The sequence below is a fragment of the Zeus faber genome, assembly GCF_960531495.2.
Source record: "Zeus faber genome assembly, chromosome: 1".
NCBI lineage: Eukaryota > Metazoa > Chordata > Actinopteri > Zeiformes > Zeidae > Zeus > Zeus faber.
Window position 1 is genome coordinate 4,708,376 of NC_137193.1, and position 21,087 is coordinate 4,729,462.

The 21,087-nt window shown below is 43.1% G+C and overlaps 2 protein-coding genes across 3 annotated transcripts in view; both read right to left on the reverse strand.

Moving 5' to 3' along the window:
* The window catches only part of LOC307243636 (uncharacterized protein), a 228,604-nt gene that overhangs the window by 115,354 nt on the left and 92,163 nt on the right, over positions 1-21,087 (reverse strand). The gene's annotated exons all lie outside the window — the stretch shown is intronic.
* LOC307228878 (uncharacterized protein) lies at positions 1,039-13,758 on the reverse strand (the record flags this gene model as incomplete). The annotated part of the gene is made up of 4 exons (XM_079998707.1): positions 13,540-13,758; positions 10,331-10,729; positions 9,756-10,172; positions 1,039-1,088 (listed from the first exon to the last, which is right to left on the reverse strand). Exons 1-4 carry the CDS (start codon positions 13,730-13,732, stop codon positions 1,039-1,041), a joined length of 1,059 nt encoding a protein of 352 aa, XP_079854833.1. The 5' UTR covers positions 13,733-13,758.

Here is a 21,087-nt window from a genome sequence, read left to right on the forward strand (position 1 = left end):
GGGAAGAGACTTGGCCGCTCTCACCTGGTACCAGTAGTTCAGGCTCCAACATTCTGTGTAGTGGAGCAGTCTCTCATTTCTGACTAAGATGATGTTTATTGACATGACTTTTAAAATCAAAATTCAATTTTTTTTCCCCAAAAAGTTCACAGGGGTATGCTTTCTACCGTGTGTGTACGCTGATGTCTTTTAAAATACCCCTGTGTCGTAAAGCTCTTTGCACACTCTTCACATTGGTAAAGTTTCTCTCCTATATGCAAATGCTGATGTTGTTTGAGATGTCCTAAGTGACTGAATCTTTTGCCACAATGTTCACAGGGGTACGGTTTCTCTCTTGTGTGCATGTGCTTATGAATCTTGAGATAGGCAGATTTTTTAAATCTTTTCCCACACTGATCACAGTGATATGGTTTCTCTCCTGTGTGTGTAAGCTGATGTTTGAGATGTCCTAATTGGCTGACTCTCTTCTCACGCTGTTCCCAGGGGTAAGGTTCATCTCCTGTGTGAATACGCTGATGTACTTTTACTTTAGCCCATGTTCTAAAGCTCTTCCCACACTGTTCACAATCGTATAGTTTCTTAACTCTGTGAGTAGGATGACGTTTTCTGTGATAACCTAAGAGAGGAGAGGGAAAGAAAGACAAGTGTGGATTATAAAACAAGTCAGAGAGGGTACTAAGAATTTAGGATGTTAATGCTCATTAGTGAAAAACAGGGTAAATTTGCAATAATGACCAGCTGGCTGCATTATACCACTATACCACGTATTGATTTGAAATTATTTCATAATAGTATGACTAATTTCATAACTATGGTAACGGTGCGCTCGGTAATTGCAGAGCTTCCGCTATTTAGCTTCTGCTAAGAAAAATAGTCCTCAACAATGAAGTTAAAGGTGCAGTGTATAGAATTTAGTGGTGAAGTTGCAGATCGAAACCAACTGAACACCCCTCCCCATGGCAGCCTCCGTGTAAGAGATGGACGTGAAACTCACAAAAAGCCCTCTCTAGAGCCAGTGTTTGGTTTGTACATTGTGCACTACTGTAGAAACATGGTGGTGCAACAGGGCGGCCTCAATGGCAGTGTACCTATGTCGATAAAAAAAGGCTCATTTTAAGGTAATAAAAACACGGTTCTAATTTTTATGGGATTATACTCCCATAATTTCTACACACTGCCTCTTAACACTGCAACTACATAGTGAGTAAGTACCGTATTTTCGCGACTATAAGGCGCATATAAACGTCTTTTTTTTTCCTCAAAATGTGCGGCGCGCCCTATAGTGCGGTGCGCCCTATGTGTGTTGTTACTGCGGACGTTGTTGAGACCACCATGAGAACGTTAAAGGGGGAAGTGTGGGCGTGGATTGTGTATAAAAGAACAGGTATGTGCTTTATGCAGAACATTGTTGTCTTAACAACCCTTAAAATGGCAAAGAGACACGCCTATGAAGCACAGTTTAAACTGAAGGCTATCAGCTACGCAGAGGAACATGGAAATCGAGCAGCCGCGAGAGAATTCAAGATTAATGAATCGATGGTTCGCAAGTGGAGGAAGATGGAAAACGAACTCCGACAGGTGAAGAAGACGCAGCTGAGTTTCCGCGGACATAAGGCGAGGTGGCCCGAGTTGGAGGAAAGACTCGAGCGGTGGATCATCGAGCAAAGAACGAGTGGGGCGAGCGTTTCGACGGTCACTGTTCGACTAAAAGCAGTAACGCTAGCGGAAGAAATGAAAATTGAACATTTTCAAGGAGGTCCGTCGTGGTGCTTTCGTTTTATGAAACGGTGCCATTTTTCATTCCGGACCAGGACTACAGTAGCGCAGCAACGTCCGGCGGATTATAATGAAAAGCTGGCGAGCTTCCACTCCTACTGCAGCAAACACATCGCCGACAAACGCATCCAGCCAAGCCACATCACCAACATGGACGAGGTGCCGCTCACTTTCGACATCCCGGTGAATCACACGGTGGAGAAGAAGGGGACCAGCACGGTAGCGATACGCACAACGGGGTATGAAAAGGCGTCGTTTACTGTTGTGCTTGGCTGCCACGCAAATGGACAGAAACTGCCGCCTATGGTGATTTTTAAGAGAAAGACTTTGCCTAAAGAGACTTTTCCAGCTGGAGTCGTTATTAAGGCAAATGAAAAGGGCTGGATGGATGAGGAGATGATGAAAGAGTGGCTGAGGGAGGTGTATGTAAGGAGACCAGGTGGTTTTTTCCACGCATCACCATCGCTGTTAATCTGTGACTCCATGCGTGCCCATCTCACAGCCGATGTGAAAAACAAGGTGAAACAAATGAACGCTGTGCTTGCTGTTATTCCGGGAGGTCTGACAAAGGAACTTCAACCGCTTCACATCGGTGTGAACCGGCCGTTCAAAGTAAGGCTGCGAGCGGCGTGGGAGCGATGGATGACCGACGGAGACCACAGTTTCACGAAAAGTGGAAGGCAGCGCCGGGCAAGTTACGCCACAGTTTGCGGATGGATTGTAGATGCTTGGGCTAACTTGTCTGCTGGCACTGTTGTTCGAGCTTTCGCAAAAGCCGGCATCATTTCCGAGGAGCCGCACGGCACGGAAAGTGACTGACAGCGAAGAAGGGGAAACTGGCATGTCTGATTTAGCGCAGCTGTTTAATTCAGAAACAGAGGATGATGACTTCGATGGGTTTGATTAATACTTTGTAATAAATACATGAATAAAGCACAAACATACTCAGTTTTGCTCCCGCTCTATTTTTAAATACGCAGTAGAGGTATTTAAACGTAGTAGAGGATATGTACCGGTATATAAAACACGCTCCCTATAATCCGGTGCGCCTTATGTGTGTGTTAAATACAGTAATGGCACACATAACTGAGACTGCGCCTTTTAGTACGGTGCGCCTTATGGTCGTGAAAATACGGTAAGTACATTTTATTTATAAAGTACCTTTCAAAACCAGAGTTACAAGTCACTGTACAATAAAAAACATTAAAGAAAATAGAAATCAAAAACAAAGTTAGAAACAGAAATACAATACAAAAACAATAACTACACAGAAGGAAAACACACATTACATGGCAAAGTGCTTACGAAAGAGTTGAGTTTTTAACTTCTTAAAGATATCCACAGATTCTGCATTGTTCTATCACTGAGGGAAGACGGTTCTAGGGAGTGGGAGCTGTAACAGCTAAAGCTCCGCCACCCTTAGTTTTAGCCTTAAATTTAGGACAGCAATTATAATCATAATAATAAATAATAAACGTTATTTATATAGCACTTTTCTTAACAAGGTGACAAAGTGCTTCACAAAAAACCAAAACATAACAGCACAGATTAAAACAATACAGATAAAAGAACATCAGATAAAATGAAACTAATAAAAACAACACAGGTATCATAAAACATTGGCTATAAAATAAAGTTAAAGTATAAAATGCCAGGAGTCAAATGATAAAACCCAGTATCTTAAATTTAACAAGTCGTAAATGTCCGATATTTCCGATAAAATAAAGTTTAAAGAAGGAATTTTAAAGGCGCCAATGATGTAGCCTGCCTGATGTCAATGGGCAGAGTGTTCCAGAGTCTGGGGTCTCTGACAGCAAAGGCCTGGTCACCTTTTGTCATCAGCTGGGATCTAGGAATAACCAGCAGAGCTGCACCCACCCATCTCACACAATACCTAGGCACATAGGGAGCCAATAAATCCTTTATATAATTTGGAGCGAGGCCATTTAAAGCTTTAAATGTGATCAATAAAAAATGTAAATCAATGCAGAATAAAACTGGCATAACTGCATAAAGTGCATAACAGTAGTCCAGATGGGACAAAATAAAAGCATGAATAACTTTGCTGTGCAAATCAGTGGAAGACTAGAATGATCTAATTTTGAAATTAAATGTTCTTTAGCTAAAAGACGCAAGACTGGACAAAATTCTTAACATGACTCAAATAGAGATCTGCATTGAATATGACAACAAGATTTCTGGCAGCCTGCTTAAAATTTTTGGTCAGTGAACCAAGCTTACTTTGAAGCTGGCTGGGGGAATGTGTGTGACCAAAGACTATGACCTCAGATTTATCATCATTCAGTTTTAAAAAGTTTTGGGACATCCACCATTTTATATCACAGAGGCATGCAAGGAAATGATCTAAACTGCTTGAGTTATTAGATTGGAGAGGAACATATAGCTGTGTGTGATCTGCATAACAGTAATGGGAAACACCATAGCTCTGGATGATCTGGCTGAGGGGAAGCATGTATATTCAGAACAATAAAGGGCCAAGAATGGACGCTTGAGGAACACCACAGTTAAAATCAGCAACAGAGGAATTGGTGTTTGCTATCACAATGGAAAAGGTTCTATTGGACAGGTATGAATGCAAGAGTTGTAGAGCAGTTCCCTTGGGACCAACCCATGTTTTCAGATGGTGCAGGAGGACAGGGTGATCAATCGTGTTGAACGTGGAACTGAAATCTAAAAGCACAAGCACAAAGCAGTCACCGCTATCTGCTTTTAACAGTAGGTCATTAGAGACCCTCACAAGGGCTGTCTCTGTGCTGTGGCCAGCTCTAAAACCTGAATGAAAGCTGTTTAAAATATTGAAGAAGGCCTTGGTCAGAAGACTTGAGATCCCAGTGATCTCACTGAGGGCAGGGGACACAAAAAATCAGAAATGTAGCGTGGGGCCAGTGTAGTATTTTATAGGTAATTCAAATATATTCTGCAGCTGATAGATAACCAATGTAGAACAGCCAACAATGGAGCGTGTCGCATCTTAGTGAAAAGTCTAGCGGCTGCATTTAGAGACACAGAAGAGTGGCTCAGGATGATCAGTGCATTACAGTAATCAAGACAGGAGGAGACAAAAACATGAATGACTTTTTCCAGATTTTAAAAGGAAAACACATTTGATTTTGGCAATGTTTCTTAGCTGAAAGAAACAGGATTGGATCACTTTCTTTACATGCAACTCAAAGTTCATGTATTGGTCAAAGAAGACTCCCTGTTTTTTGGGGCTCCCTTGACATTTGCTGCTAAAGGATCAATACACTGCTGTATTTTATCAGAAATGCTCTCAGGGCCTATAATACGGACTAAGCTGGAGAAAGTTATACAACATCCAGTCCTTGGTGTCTGTTAAGCAGTCCTGCAAGGTAGAGAGCTTGCTCAAGTTATTTGGTTTCAATAAGAAGTACAGCTGTGTATTGTCCTGATAACAATGATAAGAAATACAATTAAAATGAGTAATTTAGAGATCAAGGTGGACCATATACAGGAAGAAAAGTAAAGGAGCAAGGACTGAACCTTGGGGCACACCACAAGTCAGCAGAGCAGATGAGGAGACAAGAGCCACAGAAAAACTCCTATTTGACAAGTAGGAGTGAAACCAGGTTTGCCACGTTGCCCTTGGCAACCAGATTGAGTAAATTGGCAACCATTTCACAGCCGCTTTAATAGGGTAAGCTGGGTAAGAGAGCCTCGGAGAAAGTGTCCCCATTACACATGGTTTCATTCCATATGCTCCACACGCACTTGTTTCGTTCCATAAGGAGACGCAAAATAAAACAATAACAAAGGTTTTGGCGCACTGATTGTGGGCACCCTATCGCTGGCGCGCACATCTACGGTACGGTCAGAGAAGGACACAGGTGTCAACAGGCCATCTATATCGCCTATAGGAAGAGTGGCCCTGCATCAATTCTCGCTCGCTCCCTGTGTTTCACATGTTATACGATGACAATTTAAAAAAATGTGACTAAATGGTCGCAGTCTGGAGCCCTACAAACCATAAGTTACTTATTACACTACTTTTAAGTTACTCACCAAAATAAGAGCAGAAAAACTTATGTTATTTTTGCCAGAGGGGAACGCTGGTAGAAAAAAGGAAAATTACTACCTGTGTCTAGTCTTCTTCTAAAATGCGATCGCCTCGGTCGTCAACTCTTACCTGATGCGCCTGCGCATTTGCCATATTGGAACAGTCGAGATATGCTGGTGAGTGGCGCAGTGTGCGTTGAAGGACCCCGCTGCTGAGCTGACTGCAGCTCACCCAACTCCGAACCAAATTTCGGAGCTGGGCGTGCCACAGTCGACTCTGCGGAAGGACCCGCACCCCTCGGCGCAGACTTATTTACCGGCACATCTTGACCGCCCCAATATGGCAACCATGTTGGACAATATTACCCACAATACAGGGAGAATCGTGAACCTGCGTGTGATTTCAAAAATCCAACGCTCATTTAGATCCATTTCGAATCGGATTCGTAATGCCCTAATAAAAACATAGTTTTTTCTTTTTGTTTTTAAAGAGTTCTACTCGTAATTTTTTGTGCGAAGCATCTTGCAAAAAGTGTAAAAATGGCCTGCTCCTTAGTATGATTTTTCTACTTTTACTAGCTATTGAGGCTAAAAACATCAAACTATCATAAAAACTTAAGTTAACTGCTTCAAGAGGTCCACCGTCGTTCCTGTCCCGAAGATCGCCTCTCCAACCTGCCTGAATGACTACCATCCGGTGGCCCTCACCTCGGTGGTCATGAAGTGTTTCGAGAGGCTGATTAAGGATCACATCTGCGCCTCCCTCCCCCGCACCTTGGACCCGTTGCAGTTCGCGTACCGGCAAAATAGATCCACGGATGACGCGGTCTCCAAGGTACTGCACACCACGCTCACGCATCTGGATGGCCAGAAGGGGGCCTATGTGAGAATGCTGTTCATTGATTATAGTTCAGCTTTCAACACCATAGTCCCCACCAGACTGGCTGTCAAGCTGATGGAGCTCGGACTGAATGCTCCGCTGTGCGCCTGGATCCTGGACTTCCTCACAGCCCGCCCCCAGGTGGTCAGTGTGGGGAAGCACACATCAAGCGTCCTCACCCTGAACACAGGATCCCCCCAGGGCTGCGTCCTCAGCCCCCTACTGTACTCCCTGTACACACATGACTGTGTGGACAGGTCCAGCTCCAACACCATCATAAAGTTTGCTGACGACACCGTGGTCGTGGGCCTGATCACCGACTGCGATGAGAAGGCCTACAGCGAGGAGGTGGCTGACCTGTCACTCTGGTGCCAGGACAACAGCCTCCACCTGAACGTCAGGATCACAATCGAGGACGCACGCGCCGTTGGTGATTAATGGGACTTCTGTCGACAGGGGGAGCAGCTTCAAATATCTGGGAGTCCACATCACAGAGGACTTAACATGGACTTTACAAACAGACACTCTGGTGAGAAAGGCGAGGCAGCATCTTTACCACCTCAGGCAGCTGAGGAAATTCCGGGTCTCGGTGAGGATCCTCAAGTCCTTCTACTCTGGAGCAGTGGAGAGCATCCTGACAGGCAACATTACTGCCTGGTTTGGGAGCTGTACTGCTCAGGACAGGCGGGCCCTGCAGAGGGTGGTGCCTTCAGCTGAACGTACCACTGGAACTACCCTTCCCCCCTTGCAGGAGTTATACACCAGGAGGTGTAGTAGCAGAGCCCGCAGGATCATAAAGGATCCTCATCACCCAACAACGGACTGTTCCAGCTGCTGCGGTCAGGCAAGCGCCTCCGCAGTCACACAGCGAGAACAGAGAGACTGAGAGGTCGGTGGACTGAGTTTTTTCCCGCAAGCCATTAGAACTATCAATGCTGACCTCACCAGGGGTCCTCACTGAGCCATACACTAGGCTCCACTACCTACTGTACTGTATGTAGCATACTGTACCGCATACTGTGTCACTGTTCAGGGTTGTTCGTGATGCTGTATTGCTGCGCCGTACTGTTGTATACTGTGCTGTATTATCCCAAACACTACCTCACTTTATTCACATTCACATGCCACTTTAATTAACATGCCACTTTAATGCACATATCTGTATATACATAGGCATATTCCTTCTATCTATTCCATTTTATTTCATTTCATTTTATTTTATTGTATTTTATTTAATTCTATATATTTTTATTTTATTCTATAAGTATTCAACTTACTGTATTACGTTTTAGGAGTCAGTTAGTCGGTCTATTAGAAATATTTTTTTTTTGCTAGGACATATTGTGTGTTATCACCGGGTGCGTTGCATTACATTTCACTGCATATATGTATGAAAGTATGTATATGTATGTGACAAATAAAAATCTTGAATCTTGAATATATATAGCCTCAAGTTTGGTTTCATTACTCATGACCGGAGTTCTGTTCTTAATGAGTAAAATGTTAAACAATAAAAGATTGTCAGGTCCCCAGCTCATCGTCAACCCTAATACTTTTAATGAAAACACCTCTTCAAAGACAATGGACTGTTCCGAAAGTGACCTTATGCCAGGAAGTGAAATCATCTGCCTTTTATGAAGTTGATGAAGAAAAGACATGTAAGTCTCCTCTTCTTTTATTGAATTTTCTTTGAGTTATGAAATATCTGAGATAGGGGGAGAAGCTGACTGTGTCAGTCCTGTTACCGCAAAAGCATCCGTAAAAAATTACTTTGTTTGAAATATAAAACACACACACACACACACACACACACACACACACACACACACACACACACACACACACACACACACACACACACACACACACACACACACACACACACACACACACACACACAGTGTAGCGCTCCCTCGTTCCGTCAAAACAGGTATCACCCGAGGCATGGACTCCACCAGACTCTGAAGGTGTCCTGTGGTATCTGGCACCAAGACGTTAGCAGCAGATCCTTTAAGTCCTGGAAGTTGTGAGGTGCTCCATCGATCGGGCTTGTTGTTCCAGTACATCCCACAGATGCTCCATCGGATCGAACCCTAACCCCGTATCCCCGAAAACGTGATTCATCAGATCAGGCCACCTTCTTCCATTGCTCCATGGTCCAATTGCGACGCTCACATGTCCATTGTAGGTGCTTTCAGGGGTGGACAGGGGTCAGTATGGACACTGTGAGCGCTGCCATATGCAGCAAGCTGCCATGCACTGTGCGTTCTACACATTTCTATCATAGCAACATTAACTTTTTCCACCAAATTGTGCTACAGTGGCTCTTCTGTGGGATTGGATCCGACGGGCTAGACTTCGCTCCCCAAGGGCGCCCATGACAATGTCGCCGGTTCACCGGTTGTCCTCCCTTGGACAACTTTTGGTAGGAACTAACCACTGCATACCGGAAACAGCCCACAAGACCTGGCGTTTGAGATGCTCTGACCCAGTCGTCTAACATCACATTGTGCTCCTTGTCAAAGTGGCTCCGATTTTTATATTTACGCTTTAACACATCAACTTCAACAACTGACTGTTCACTTGCTGCCTAATATATCCCACCCCTTGACAGGTGCCATTGGAACGAGATGAACAATGTTATTCACTTCACCGGTCAGTGGTTTTAATGTTGTGGCTGATCAGTGTATAACAACATTTAAGCTTCTCATGAATGCACACCATGTGGTGTCAAGACCTTAACCACACAGCTAGTCATGGCTGTCAATAACATTTTTCGCCAACCTTGTTACCTTTAAACCTGTTACCATGCTAGGGTAACAGGGTTGACAAAAAATGTTAGAGGAATGAACCCAGATACCTTGAGAATTTGTTTTATAGTACAAATCAGAGGTAAACCTTGTTCTATACCACAAGGCTTTAATAAAGTTTGATTGGTATTGTGAATATCTGTAGTGTTCATATAATTGTTAATTTTTGTTAAAAGAGGAATCAACTGATGAAGTTATGACCTGTTGACATTCATCTGGTCAACAGCTTGGTAGGATAAAAATTAAAAACGTACCTGACTGAGGTTGTCCAGTCTCCTTCCAATCTTCATCACTGTCTTCAGTGTCAGTTTGAGAAGAGTGTGAAGAGAAGAGCTGCTCAGCACCAGCTGGTTCTAAAGGAGCAGCTGGATCTGAGCTACTGGCTGCTTCTAACACTCCACAGTCCTCTCCATCAGCTTCTGTTTCCATCTGTTCATTTGAGGTGCAGGCAACAGGTTCTGCCTCTCTCTTCACCTCAGTTTGGGTTTGATGAAGCTGGGACCACTGAGCGCACTCTACATCATGTTCAGTCTTGACAGGGAACTCCTCCTCTTCCTTTTTAATGTGTGGGGGCCCTGGCTCCTCCTGGCCCAGACTGGGGCTCCACTCCTGCTGCTCAGGGGGAAGCTCCTCTTTGCAGACAGAGAGCTGCTGGAGCTCTGGAGGAAACACTGACAAACAGACACAGAAAGATGAGTGAAACCTCAAGATTGAGCTCTCACGACACAGTAGTGAGCTAAACACAGTGTAATGATTAACGCAGTATTTCATTGAAGTCGGAAAGAAACAAACAGTTATGTCAGAACTATCTCGGTTATGTAACAGTTACATAACGGAGGTTCTGTGGTCTCCTTCCAACCTCCATCACTGTTTTCAGTCTCAGGTTCAAAAGAGTGTAAAGAGAGGAGCTGCTCAGCACCACTTGGTTCTAAAGCAGCAGCTGAATCTTCTGGATCTTCTACTTCTATTTCTACTACTTGTGTATCCATCTGTTCAGTTGACGAGCACGCAACAGGTTCTGCCTCTCCCTTCTCCTCAGTTTGGTTTTGATGAAGCTGGGACCACTGAGCGCACTCTACATCATGTTCAGTCTTCACAGGGAACTCCTCCTCTTCCTCTTTAATGTGTGGGGGCCCTGGCTCCTCCTGGCCCAGACTGGGGCTCCACTCCTGCTCAGGGGGAAGCTCCGCTTTACAGACAGAGCGCTGCTGGAGCTCTGGAGGCAACACTGAAAAACAGACACAGAGAGGAAAACTAGGACAGTGAGACCAAGCGGAAGTGGAAACTTCAGTAACGTCTTTTAGATCTTGTTCTGAAGAACAGTTAGTAGATGTAGCAACAGCAACCTTTGCTGCGTGTGCTCCACTAGCTGCCATAGTGGGGGTGGTAGTCAGGAGGTAGAGCTGGTGGTCTAGTGATCTAAAGGTTGCTGGTTCAATCCCAGGCTCCTTCTGCTAGCATGCTGAAGTGTCCTTGAGCAAGACACTTAACCCCTAATTGCTCCTGATGGCTGCGTCCGTCGGCGTTTGAATAATTGTAAGTCGCTTTGGATAAAAGCGTATGCTAAATGTAATGTAGATGTTGTGGCAAGACTGCATTTAATGTGTTGCTCTTTATACTAGAAAAAAAATGATATTTGATTTTTTTTCACAGATTGTATGAAGAAATTCACAGGACAAATGTAATTTTGATTTTGGCAGGATTTCATATACATATGTTTTGATAAAAATTGATCCTTTTTCTAAACAATTTGATACTGGTTTGATTTATGTCTAAGCTACTCCCAATAGTGTATTTTTTCTCTCTTTCAACAACTGTCACAGACCTGCAAACCCTGGGAAAATATTTTGAATAGCACAATAGTGAAACAGGGAGTTTCTGTGGTGATTGAGGTACTGCTGCTAAATGACTCCATTAGTTATTCACACTGTAGCTGTCTCATAACGAGGCAAATCACATCGTATGTGAGCTACCACGGCTAACTACATACGGTATACATGTTCATGTAGTAATACTATATACAGTATAAAAATTTATGTCATTCAGATATACCCCTTGAAATGCATCATCTTGTGAAGTTCCCGAACATGTTTACCAACTACAGATGCGCCGATTGCAATTTTCATGGCCAATTCCGAGTTCTGATTTAAAAGGAATCTGCCCTGCAGATTCTGATTTTGGCCAATTGTGATTTTCATTAAATTGTATGTTCGTAATAAAACCTTGACTATTAAATATCTTTTACACTGTCATTTTGAGTTTATATCTGTGACCGGAGAAATCAGGATTTCTTATAATTTGGTCTCATTGGGTACATCTGCTGTTCGTCAATGACAAATACATCATGGGATCTGACCACACTCACGTGACAGGACAGCTGCACATACTAACTACTGCTGCACTGTTCAGTTACCACAATAGTGAGATTGCTGATTTGGACACTGTGTGTTTATTATTGTTCATTATTCACTGTGGAACAATTATTGAACATGGAACAGACACTGATTTCCAATAAAGTGGGACTTTCACAACGTTTCAGACAACATAACTAGCATGGAAATGTCCAGTTCAAACTTCTAATTCAAATCTCTTCACTTATAAATAATAAAAATATAAAAAATACCATTCTTCAATTATATGTATCTGGTACTTGCCATTCCAAAGTAAATTGAAACAATTGCAAAAAAAAAAAAAAAAAAAGGTAATAATAATAATAATAGTTGACCGTCTCTTCTCACTCTCGTTCACTGGAAGTCCTGCTTCTTTCACGTTGCATTAAACCAACTGAATCAAATGGAACGACTCGTTTTACTGAGTGACTCATTCAGAATCAAGTCTCAAAAAAGAGTCAAACTTTTCATCACGATCGGAGCGGGTGCACTATGAACAACCAGAGCAGATGCTCCGCTGTAGTGATAGCGATGGATACACAGTCCGCACAATTTTGGAATATTGTCAAACAATGGAATATTTATCCAATAAACAGCCAACATTCTTTCTTTCACTCCTTTTTGAGCGTCAACTACGCAACTACAGTTACATTACATTGGCATCGGGTTTGAGTATCGAATCATTTTTACAAGTACAGCCCGATACTGTACAAGCACAGTATCAGGCTGGAAATTTGACCAACACAGAATCTGAAAATATATATGATCGGCAAAGTGACGGGTCACAGCCGATCAAGCTAAAAAGTGGCCGATCCATAGGTGCATCTCTATTACAAAAGTTTTATATGTTAACATTACAGTAACATTATTGCGCTCATTACTCCCCCATTCCCATTTTACCTCAGCAATGCAGCGTCGGTGGATAATAAAGTACCACTGCGCTCAGTGAGCTGCTTTAAGTGAGTGAGAAGGGGGGGGGGGTGACAGATGGTCCAATCCCAGGGATGTAGATTAAATACACAAATGTACGGTATTGTTTTGTATTGATTTATTTATTGTTTTCGATATCTCAACTATAATTATATAAAAACATATTTTTTTCTTTTATTGTGTGTAGTTTCAGCTGGCATTATGTATTTCCTTGGTACACAAAATGTGTGCAGGTTGGCAGGTTTCCCTTCACTTGTATTAGAATGTACAGCCCAACTCATACATACTTATGTATTGTAAGATACAATGTGATTAGGTGTATGAATGTAAACCAGTTTGCATTAAGTGTGTTATACTTGTATGATTTGTATTTGCATACTACATACATACATTATACCATAGCTTACATTATTTCAGATATTACATTACATAGCACAGCCCCGACTTATATTCTGCAACTGTTTTTCTTTATAGTACTCAGTAGGCTAAATCATAGCTTTAAAAATGAATTACACTTATCATGTGGAGTTCTTCATCCAATCTGTTATTTGAATCAAATATCATTTCTCCCAGTATAAGGAGAAGACAATAAATGTGGTTTTACCACATCATCTATAGGAGATCGTCAGGATCTAGTGGAGCTCGAGCAGCAAAGGACGATGGGAAGAAGAATGTGAAGAAGGTGTCAATATAAATCAAAGTTTGCCTGCTTCCAGACCTGCTCTGTGCAGCACAACTCGGGGACTCAGTGCCGCGTCCAGTAACTCGCGTTGACCATTGTTTTCTTCTTGTAAACGAGAAACTTTCGCCTCGTATTCTGAGATGGTTTTTTCAAATAATCCTAAAATCTCCTCCACAGCCGCAGCCAGAGGACGGCTGATGTCTGCTCTCAGGGTTTCTAACCTCCACATCTTAACACCACGATGGACAAACTGCTGCGGGGAACATCAGCAAGCTAAGCTAACGAGCTTCCGGACTTCCGGTGCGTCGCTGAAAATGTTCCCCCGGAAACGACACTGACTACATAGTTCCGGGGTCCCGTGTTCTGGGTGTGACTGGATGTTTATTATTTAAATTCTTATCGGTGGCTCCTTGTGCAGAAACACAACCTTGGAACAAAACGGAGGAGATTAGCAGTGAAGCCGTCCTCGTTTTTTCATCAAAATACGAATGATGATATTTCCCCGTTGATTTCCATGTTATTGGGCCATGATGGTAATTGGTGGCGTCTGGCTGCGAGTAGCGCCCATCACACTGTAAACATGATGGAGTTGAACAAGAGCAAACAAGAAATCACATGGAAGTGCACTCATCCTGTTATTACCACTGTGCATAAGGACTTTTCAATGGCAGTGTTCTCTATATTCTATATCATAACCACATCCTGTTCCTTTGACACGTCTTTTTATTACCTTCCAAATAAAAGTAGATGTTGTAGCTGCTTTCCTTTACATTTTTCTTACATTCTACTTTGACAAAAGATTTCACCAGAATTATTTAAAAGACAAAACAACATTAATACATTTAATTAATTTGTCAAATTAAAAATGTCGACGAAGAGACAGTAAAAAGACAACAAAAGATAAAGAAAATAAACAATTAAAAATCAAATAAAAAAGGAGGCGACATCACATATACTGCTGCTGCTATACCTGCTACTGGCAGGGCAGTAGCTCAGGCGGTAGAGCTGGTGGTCTAGTGATGTAAAGGTTGCTGGTTGGATCCCAGGCTCCTCCTGCTAGCATGCTGTAGTGTCCTTGAGCAAGACACTTAACCCCTCATTGCTCCTGATGGCTGCGTCCGTCGGTGTTTGAATAATTGTAAGTGGCTTTGGATAAAAGCGTCTGATCAATGTAATGTAATAGTAATATAAGCAGATCTATAAAAATGTGTTTCAAGAAGTGATCTAAAAGAAGTCACTGATGCTGCTCTCCATACCTCCTCAGGCAGGTGGTTCCAACGCCCAGGGGCCCTGGTAGGACCACACAACACTGTGACAAGGGTGTTGACCAGACGGGTGCAACGAAGGAGATGGAGAGCGTATCGCCGTGGGAAGCGGAACGGGCTTTATTCCCCCGCCGTGAGGCCTACAAGTACCCCCCCCGGGGGTTGAGGTGTCCAGTGAGAACCTCCCCACCACTCAAATGAAGCCAAGAACACAACAACCCCAGCAGTAAACCTGACCCCCACCACGTCGCTCACCACAGTTAAAGAAACACACACACGGCGTGACAATACTGTTAGTCTACTAAATCACAGTCATGTGAATGAGCGAACATTTCTGCCAAAAGTCTACAATATTCAACATAAAACTCTCTCACATATCAAGGATTATTTATTCATCATAATAACAGTAGTTGGTTGTGTTAATAAAGACATAAAAAACACATCAAACCTAGGTTGTGTTTCCCCATTTTAAACTATAACTAGACAGTCATGACATTTCCCTTTCACGTCTAATCAAGAAAACATGTTTAAAAGTTAGATTTGACCCTTAACGCTCCCCGTAGTCTCAGGGGCGAAGGAGAGACCCACCTGGACAGGGAAGCGGAGTTCAGGCGGTGCTTCGCCAACCTTCCTTCTTTCCTTCTTCTTCTTTTGAAGGAACTACAAGAACCGGCGGAACAGTTCTGAACTATTTCCGTCAGTTCTTTAGGTTCCTTCACCGATTCGTTCGCAAGCAACCCCTTGCAGTAGCTTTTGACTCAAATAAACGAATCGTTTGGGTTGAGGATTCAGTTCATTTCGTCAGTTCAGAGATTGGGTCAAAAAGAACGAATCGTTCGCGAACAACCCGACAACCCAAGTCCAGAGGTGAAGACGCAGCGGCGTCAGAGCAACGTGGTCACAACGGTTGTGACGTCACTCCGAAGCTCCTGACGCAGGGCGTGCAGGTGCAGCGCTGTGTGTCCAGGGAGTGAGACAGATTTGAAGAAAAGCATCAGAGCTGTTGGCAGTATTATTGGCAGGGGCAATAAATAAGAGCTTTTAAAGAGCTTTACCTTCCACTCAGTTATATTCTATTTTATTATATGCATTTTTATACAGTACCGTAGTTATTTTATATGTATATACACATGTATATATGTATATATATGTATGTGTATATATAGTAATTGGTTCAAAAACAAGGTGTGTTGTTGTGAATTGTGTGTCTTTTGTCATATATGTCATTGCTGCTGCAACGCTGGAATTTCCCTTTGGGGATGGATAAAGTACCTTTATCTTTATATAACCTTGTGTTATTGGACAGAGAAGAAGGGAATAAATAGGAGCGTTACTGCATCCGACAGCTGTTCAGCACTAACAGGCATCACATCTGGCAGACGGCGATTTAGAAAAGATATTATCAGTGGAATATTCCTTATCGTGCACAGGATGGAAATGAAGGGGATATGGAGACGCTTCCTTTGGGCTCCTGATCATGTTGCTGTGGAGGGAAATGAGCTGGATGTTGTGGCCAAACAAAGGCTCAGAATGAAGCATATAGACCCAAAAGTTCCATGAGGTGCAGCTGAAGCTGAGACGTTGATGAGGACTTCTGCACCGTCGGTTTGGGGGAGTGTGAGGATGATATTTTCCTATGAAACACAAAGACATGTTGGAGCTGGGAACCAAGGGAAGGAAATGCTCATCGGTGGTGTGAGAATAGGTCGTATACAGGTCTCAAGCACACATGACATCAAATAGACCAGCACCCAAAAGGGAAACGCTGCCACTGTCACCGAGCAGAAACAGTGGAGGATGAACTGCTTCACCTTAGGAAATAAAATATGAAGAGAAATCACTAAGGAAGAAAAAACACAAGGATTTGTCATTGTCAGGTCTCTAGATGATCTAAATCAGTTTATTTTAAAATCATAATAATTTGCTGTTTTCCCCCAGAGGATATCTATTGTATTTTATTTTATTTTAATATATTATATTTTATTATATTTAATTTTATTTCACTTAATTTTATTTTATTTTATCACCTTTAATTTAATTTAATTTAATTTAATTTGTAACATATTAGCTTTTATATTATATTATTTAATTGAATTTATTTTGATTCTGTTTAATTTAATTTATTTTATTTTGTTATAATTTTTATTTTTGCATTATTTTGTTCAATTTTATTCCATTTCATTTTGTTTAATTTAATTTATTTTTTTCATTTATTTATTTATTTATTTTTTATTTTTTATTTTTTTATTTTACTTTATTTTTTTTTATTTCATTTCATTTCATTTTATTTTATTTCATTTCATTGTATTTCATTGTATTTGATGGTATTTCCTGCATCATCTCCTGTTCACTCCAGTTCAGTTGGTGGTGGTAATGCTCCTCTAAGCTGCTTTGACAACCAACAATAAACACTAAAGAAGAAGAAGAAGAAGCAGCATCAGCTCCTCCAACGCTGCTCAGAGTAAATCAAGCTTCTCAAGCCTCCTCATGTCATTTATATTTGATATATATATATTTTAATTGTTTCCAACGTTCAGACGCTTACACACGTTTACAAAAGCTTCATTCACTTGTTGATCGTTTGGCTTTTTCATTTCATTTCCACACAACAAGCAGCGCTATATTGCTTCCGTTAGCATTAGCTGCATGCTAGCAGGCCGCCCCGGAGCCCCGACCTGTCCTGCAGAGGGAGACCGAGCAGGGCCACCGGAGAGCGGGGAGTCCCGCAGCCAGACAGCGGCGCTTTGAGCTCAGCTCAGCTCAGGTCAGTCTTGATCACTGATTTTATTTCATCTTTATTGCTCTAACACGGGTTTTACTGCTTTTCTTGCTGTGGAGTGCGCTTTACGTGGGGGTGGTAGCTCAGGAGGTAGAGCTGGTGGTCTAGTGATGTAAAGGTTGCTGGGTTGGATCCCAGGCTCCTCCTGCTAGCATGCTGTAGTGTCCTTGAGCAAGACACTTAACTCCTGATGCCTGCGTCCGTCGGTATTTGAATAATTGTAAGTTGCTTTGGATAAAAGCATCTGATTAATGTAATGTTTACGTCTTTACGTTACATTCTCACCTTCGATCAACACTTTTTGATAAAGTCTCAGTTTGATCAGACACACACACACACACACACACACACACACACACACACTCACAGACATGAGAAGGGACAGTCACTCATGGAATGATCCTATAATAGTTTTACACATTGTCCATATTATTATTGAAGCACATAGTATGTAGTGTTTTGGACTTGGACTAGTTTATTACATGATGTCATTATATTTACAGTAAGGCGGTGGCACTTTACAAACTATTCTGTCATTTATCTCAATTCTATTTCCTTTTAGTTCATCTCAGTCTCACACGGTTTGGTCATTGTTACCAAAAGCCAGAACTGAATGTTCCTTGTTTTGTCAAATAATAATAATCTCAAGTGCATTGTGTCCAGTTCATGAACGGAATTTAGCTCCTCATCTGTTATTTCCTATTATTCAGAGCCTTATTCATCGATAATCAAATGTACGACACATTAGGACCAAAATATATCAGCTTCAGAATATTGTGTTTGTGTGTTCAGAGACAAGACAAAAGACAAAACACATTTAGATATTAAAAAACAATGTGTGTGTATATATATATATATATATATATATATATATATATATGGTAGTGAGGGACAGATTGGAGCAGGGGGCTGAATGGGGGGTTGTCTCAGGTAGGAGAAGCAGTGGGGGGTGGCTGTGAGGTGACTATTGAATGAAGGGGGGTGGGGCAGAACACCTGGGGTGCAGATGACGGAGGTAGCGGCAGGGGTGAATAGGCCGGGGGAGCGGTAGGTGACTGATCAAATCTATTGAAAAACAAATTGAGATCATTCACCCACCTCTGATCCCCCACAGCCTGGGAGTCTGGTTCGTTGTGACCTGAGATGGTTTCGAGGCCCCTCCAGACTCCTCTGGTGTTCTTCTGCTGCAACTGGTCCTCTAACATCTTTCTTCTGTAATTGTCCTTCTCCTCTCTGATCTTCCTCCTCAGCTGTTTCTGTATCACCTTCAGCTCCTCCTTGTCACCTGATTTAAAGGCCCTTTTCTTCTCCTTGAGGAGAGTCTTTATATCCAGAGAAATCCAGGGTTTGTTGTTGGGGAAACACTGTACAGTCCTGGTGGGTACAGTGTTTTCCACACAGAAGTTGATGTAATCCATGATACGGTCAGTGAGACCGTCCATGTCCTCCCCATGAGGAACACAGAGTTCTTCCCACCCAGTGGAGTCAAAGCAGTCCTGCAGAGCCTCTTTAGTCTCTTTAGACCACCTTCTCACTGTGTGGGTCACAGCTGGTTGCCTGAGCACCAGAGGTTTGTACACAGGCAGGAGATGAACCAGGTTGTGATCTGGTCTTCCCGGGGGGGGGGGGGGGATGGCATGGCACGTACTGGGAGAACGTGGGCAGAGTGGAGGACAGAGAGGTGTGATTAAAATCCCCAGAGATGAGAAGGAGGGCATGTGGGTGCTGTGACTGCAGCCCGCTCACAGCTGAGTGCGGGACATCAGCGGCCGTTTCGGCGTTAGAAAAAGAAAGAAGAAGAAGAAACAGTCTTTATTAGTCACGCAACACACCACACTACAACACATGCACATGCTTTTGATGGTGGCCGGTGAAATGGATTCTCTGCTTTTGACCCATCCTGGCTTGTCCTTCCTCCGGGGGCACAGCAGGAGCAGTGGGCAGCGTACGTGGACGCGCCCGGGGACCAGGTGATAAATGTCCATCGCTGGTCAGACGATGATGCATGTTTTTGAGGAGGGTCCTTACTGACGTGAGGTGGAGGAAACCCCATGTGAGCACGGGGAGAACATGCAAACTCCAAACAGAAAGGCTCCTATTTGGGAGATAACCCACCGGAGCACGGTGCCAACAGCGCCCCAGGCGGGAATCAAACCCAGGACCTTCTTGCTGTGAGGCAGCAGTGCAATGCACTGCGCCACCGTGCCACGTTAGCAGAGGGGGGGACATTTGCAGATCACAACCACGTGCGAAAATACCCTCGAGAGACAGTTCGGCCTCATGCTAACGGCTAACAGCTCGATGTCCTTACAACAATGTTCTTCCTTGATGGTGATGTGCCGGGGGTTACACCATCTATCATTCACAAACACAGCCGGCCCGCCTCCTTTCCTCTTACCGCCCTCCACTCTCCTGTCCGCCCGCAGCAGATGAAATCCGTCCAGGGAAACAGCCGCATCCAGAGTTAGCATGGTTAGCCATGTCTCGGTAAACATCATGATGCTGCACTCACGATATTCCCTCTGGTGCCGGGTCAGCGCCGTTAACTCGTAATTAAATAAATTAAAGAAATAAACATTCACTCATCCAAATGGATAACCTAAAATTGGCACAATGTATAAATACTAATTGCCGTTGTTACCGGTGTTAGTGTTTGTGCGTACACAGATTACATTACTTGCCGTTTTTTCTTTTTTTTTTTAAATCGAAATAAAACCTAAATAAAAACAGTTAATTTTCACGTGTACGTGTTGAAAAATTATAATTTCCAAGATTCAAAGCGTGTTATCAATACTTAGTCTAACGCTACAAAGTGAAAGTGTGCTTGTGCGCACAGCAGAGTCTGCACAGTCTGCACAGTCTGCTTATGACGGGAGGAGAGAAGGCTGCACAGGTTCTCCTCACTTAACAACCTTCCTGTTTAACGAGCGTTCTGACTTACGAGCAGCTCTCCCACCAGTGCACATCTCATCTCATCACCGTTCTCGTTCCTGCAGTCTGTCACTATTCACTACACCAGCGTTCGCAATCACCACGCCTCCTTACCGTGAAATAAGACAGGTCCTCGCTTATCCACCAACTGGCTTAACGACCTGGTTGTAGCAACAGAATTTGGTCGTTAAGTGAGGAGTAATAAATCATAATATCAATCATAATAAACATTCCTAATATTAAATAAGCATTTACATTTTCTTGTCATTCTAGAGCAAGGAGAAGCTCACAGCACCGCTCTTTGACCCGGAAGTAGATCACACCGCTCACTTTGCCACTGCCTCCAACACAGACACGTGACCAGAAGCTCCACGACGACAACAACAATGGCGGAGCGGCTTCAGCTCTTCACCTTTTCTGTACGAGAGCGAATATCTGCGGCGGTGGGAGAGCTTCTGTTCCTGTGCGACAAGGTGAAGGTGGGAGAAGAAGTGAGAGACGCGCTGAGCGACGAGGTGATAGCGGCAGGAGGAGACGTTTACAGAGAGTTTGAACTGTCTGTGGTGAACTGGGAGAGCAGACGGAGGCGCTCGGAGAAGGAGATGCGGA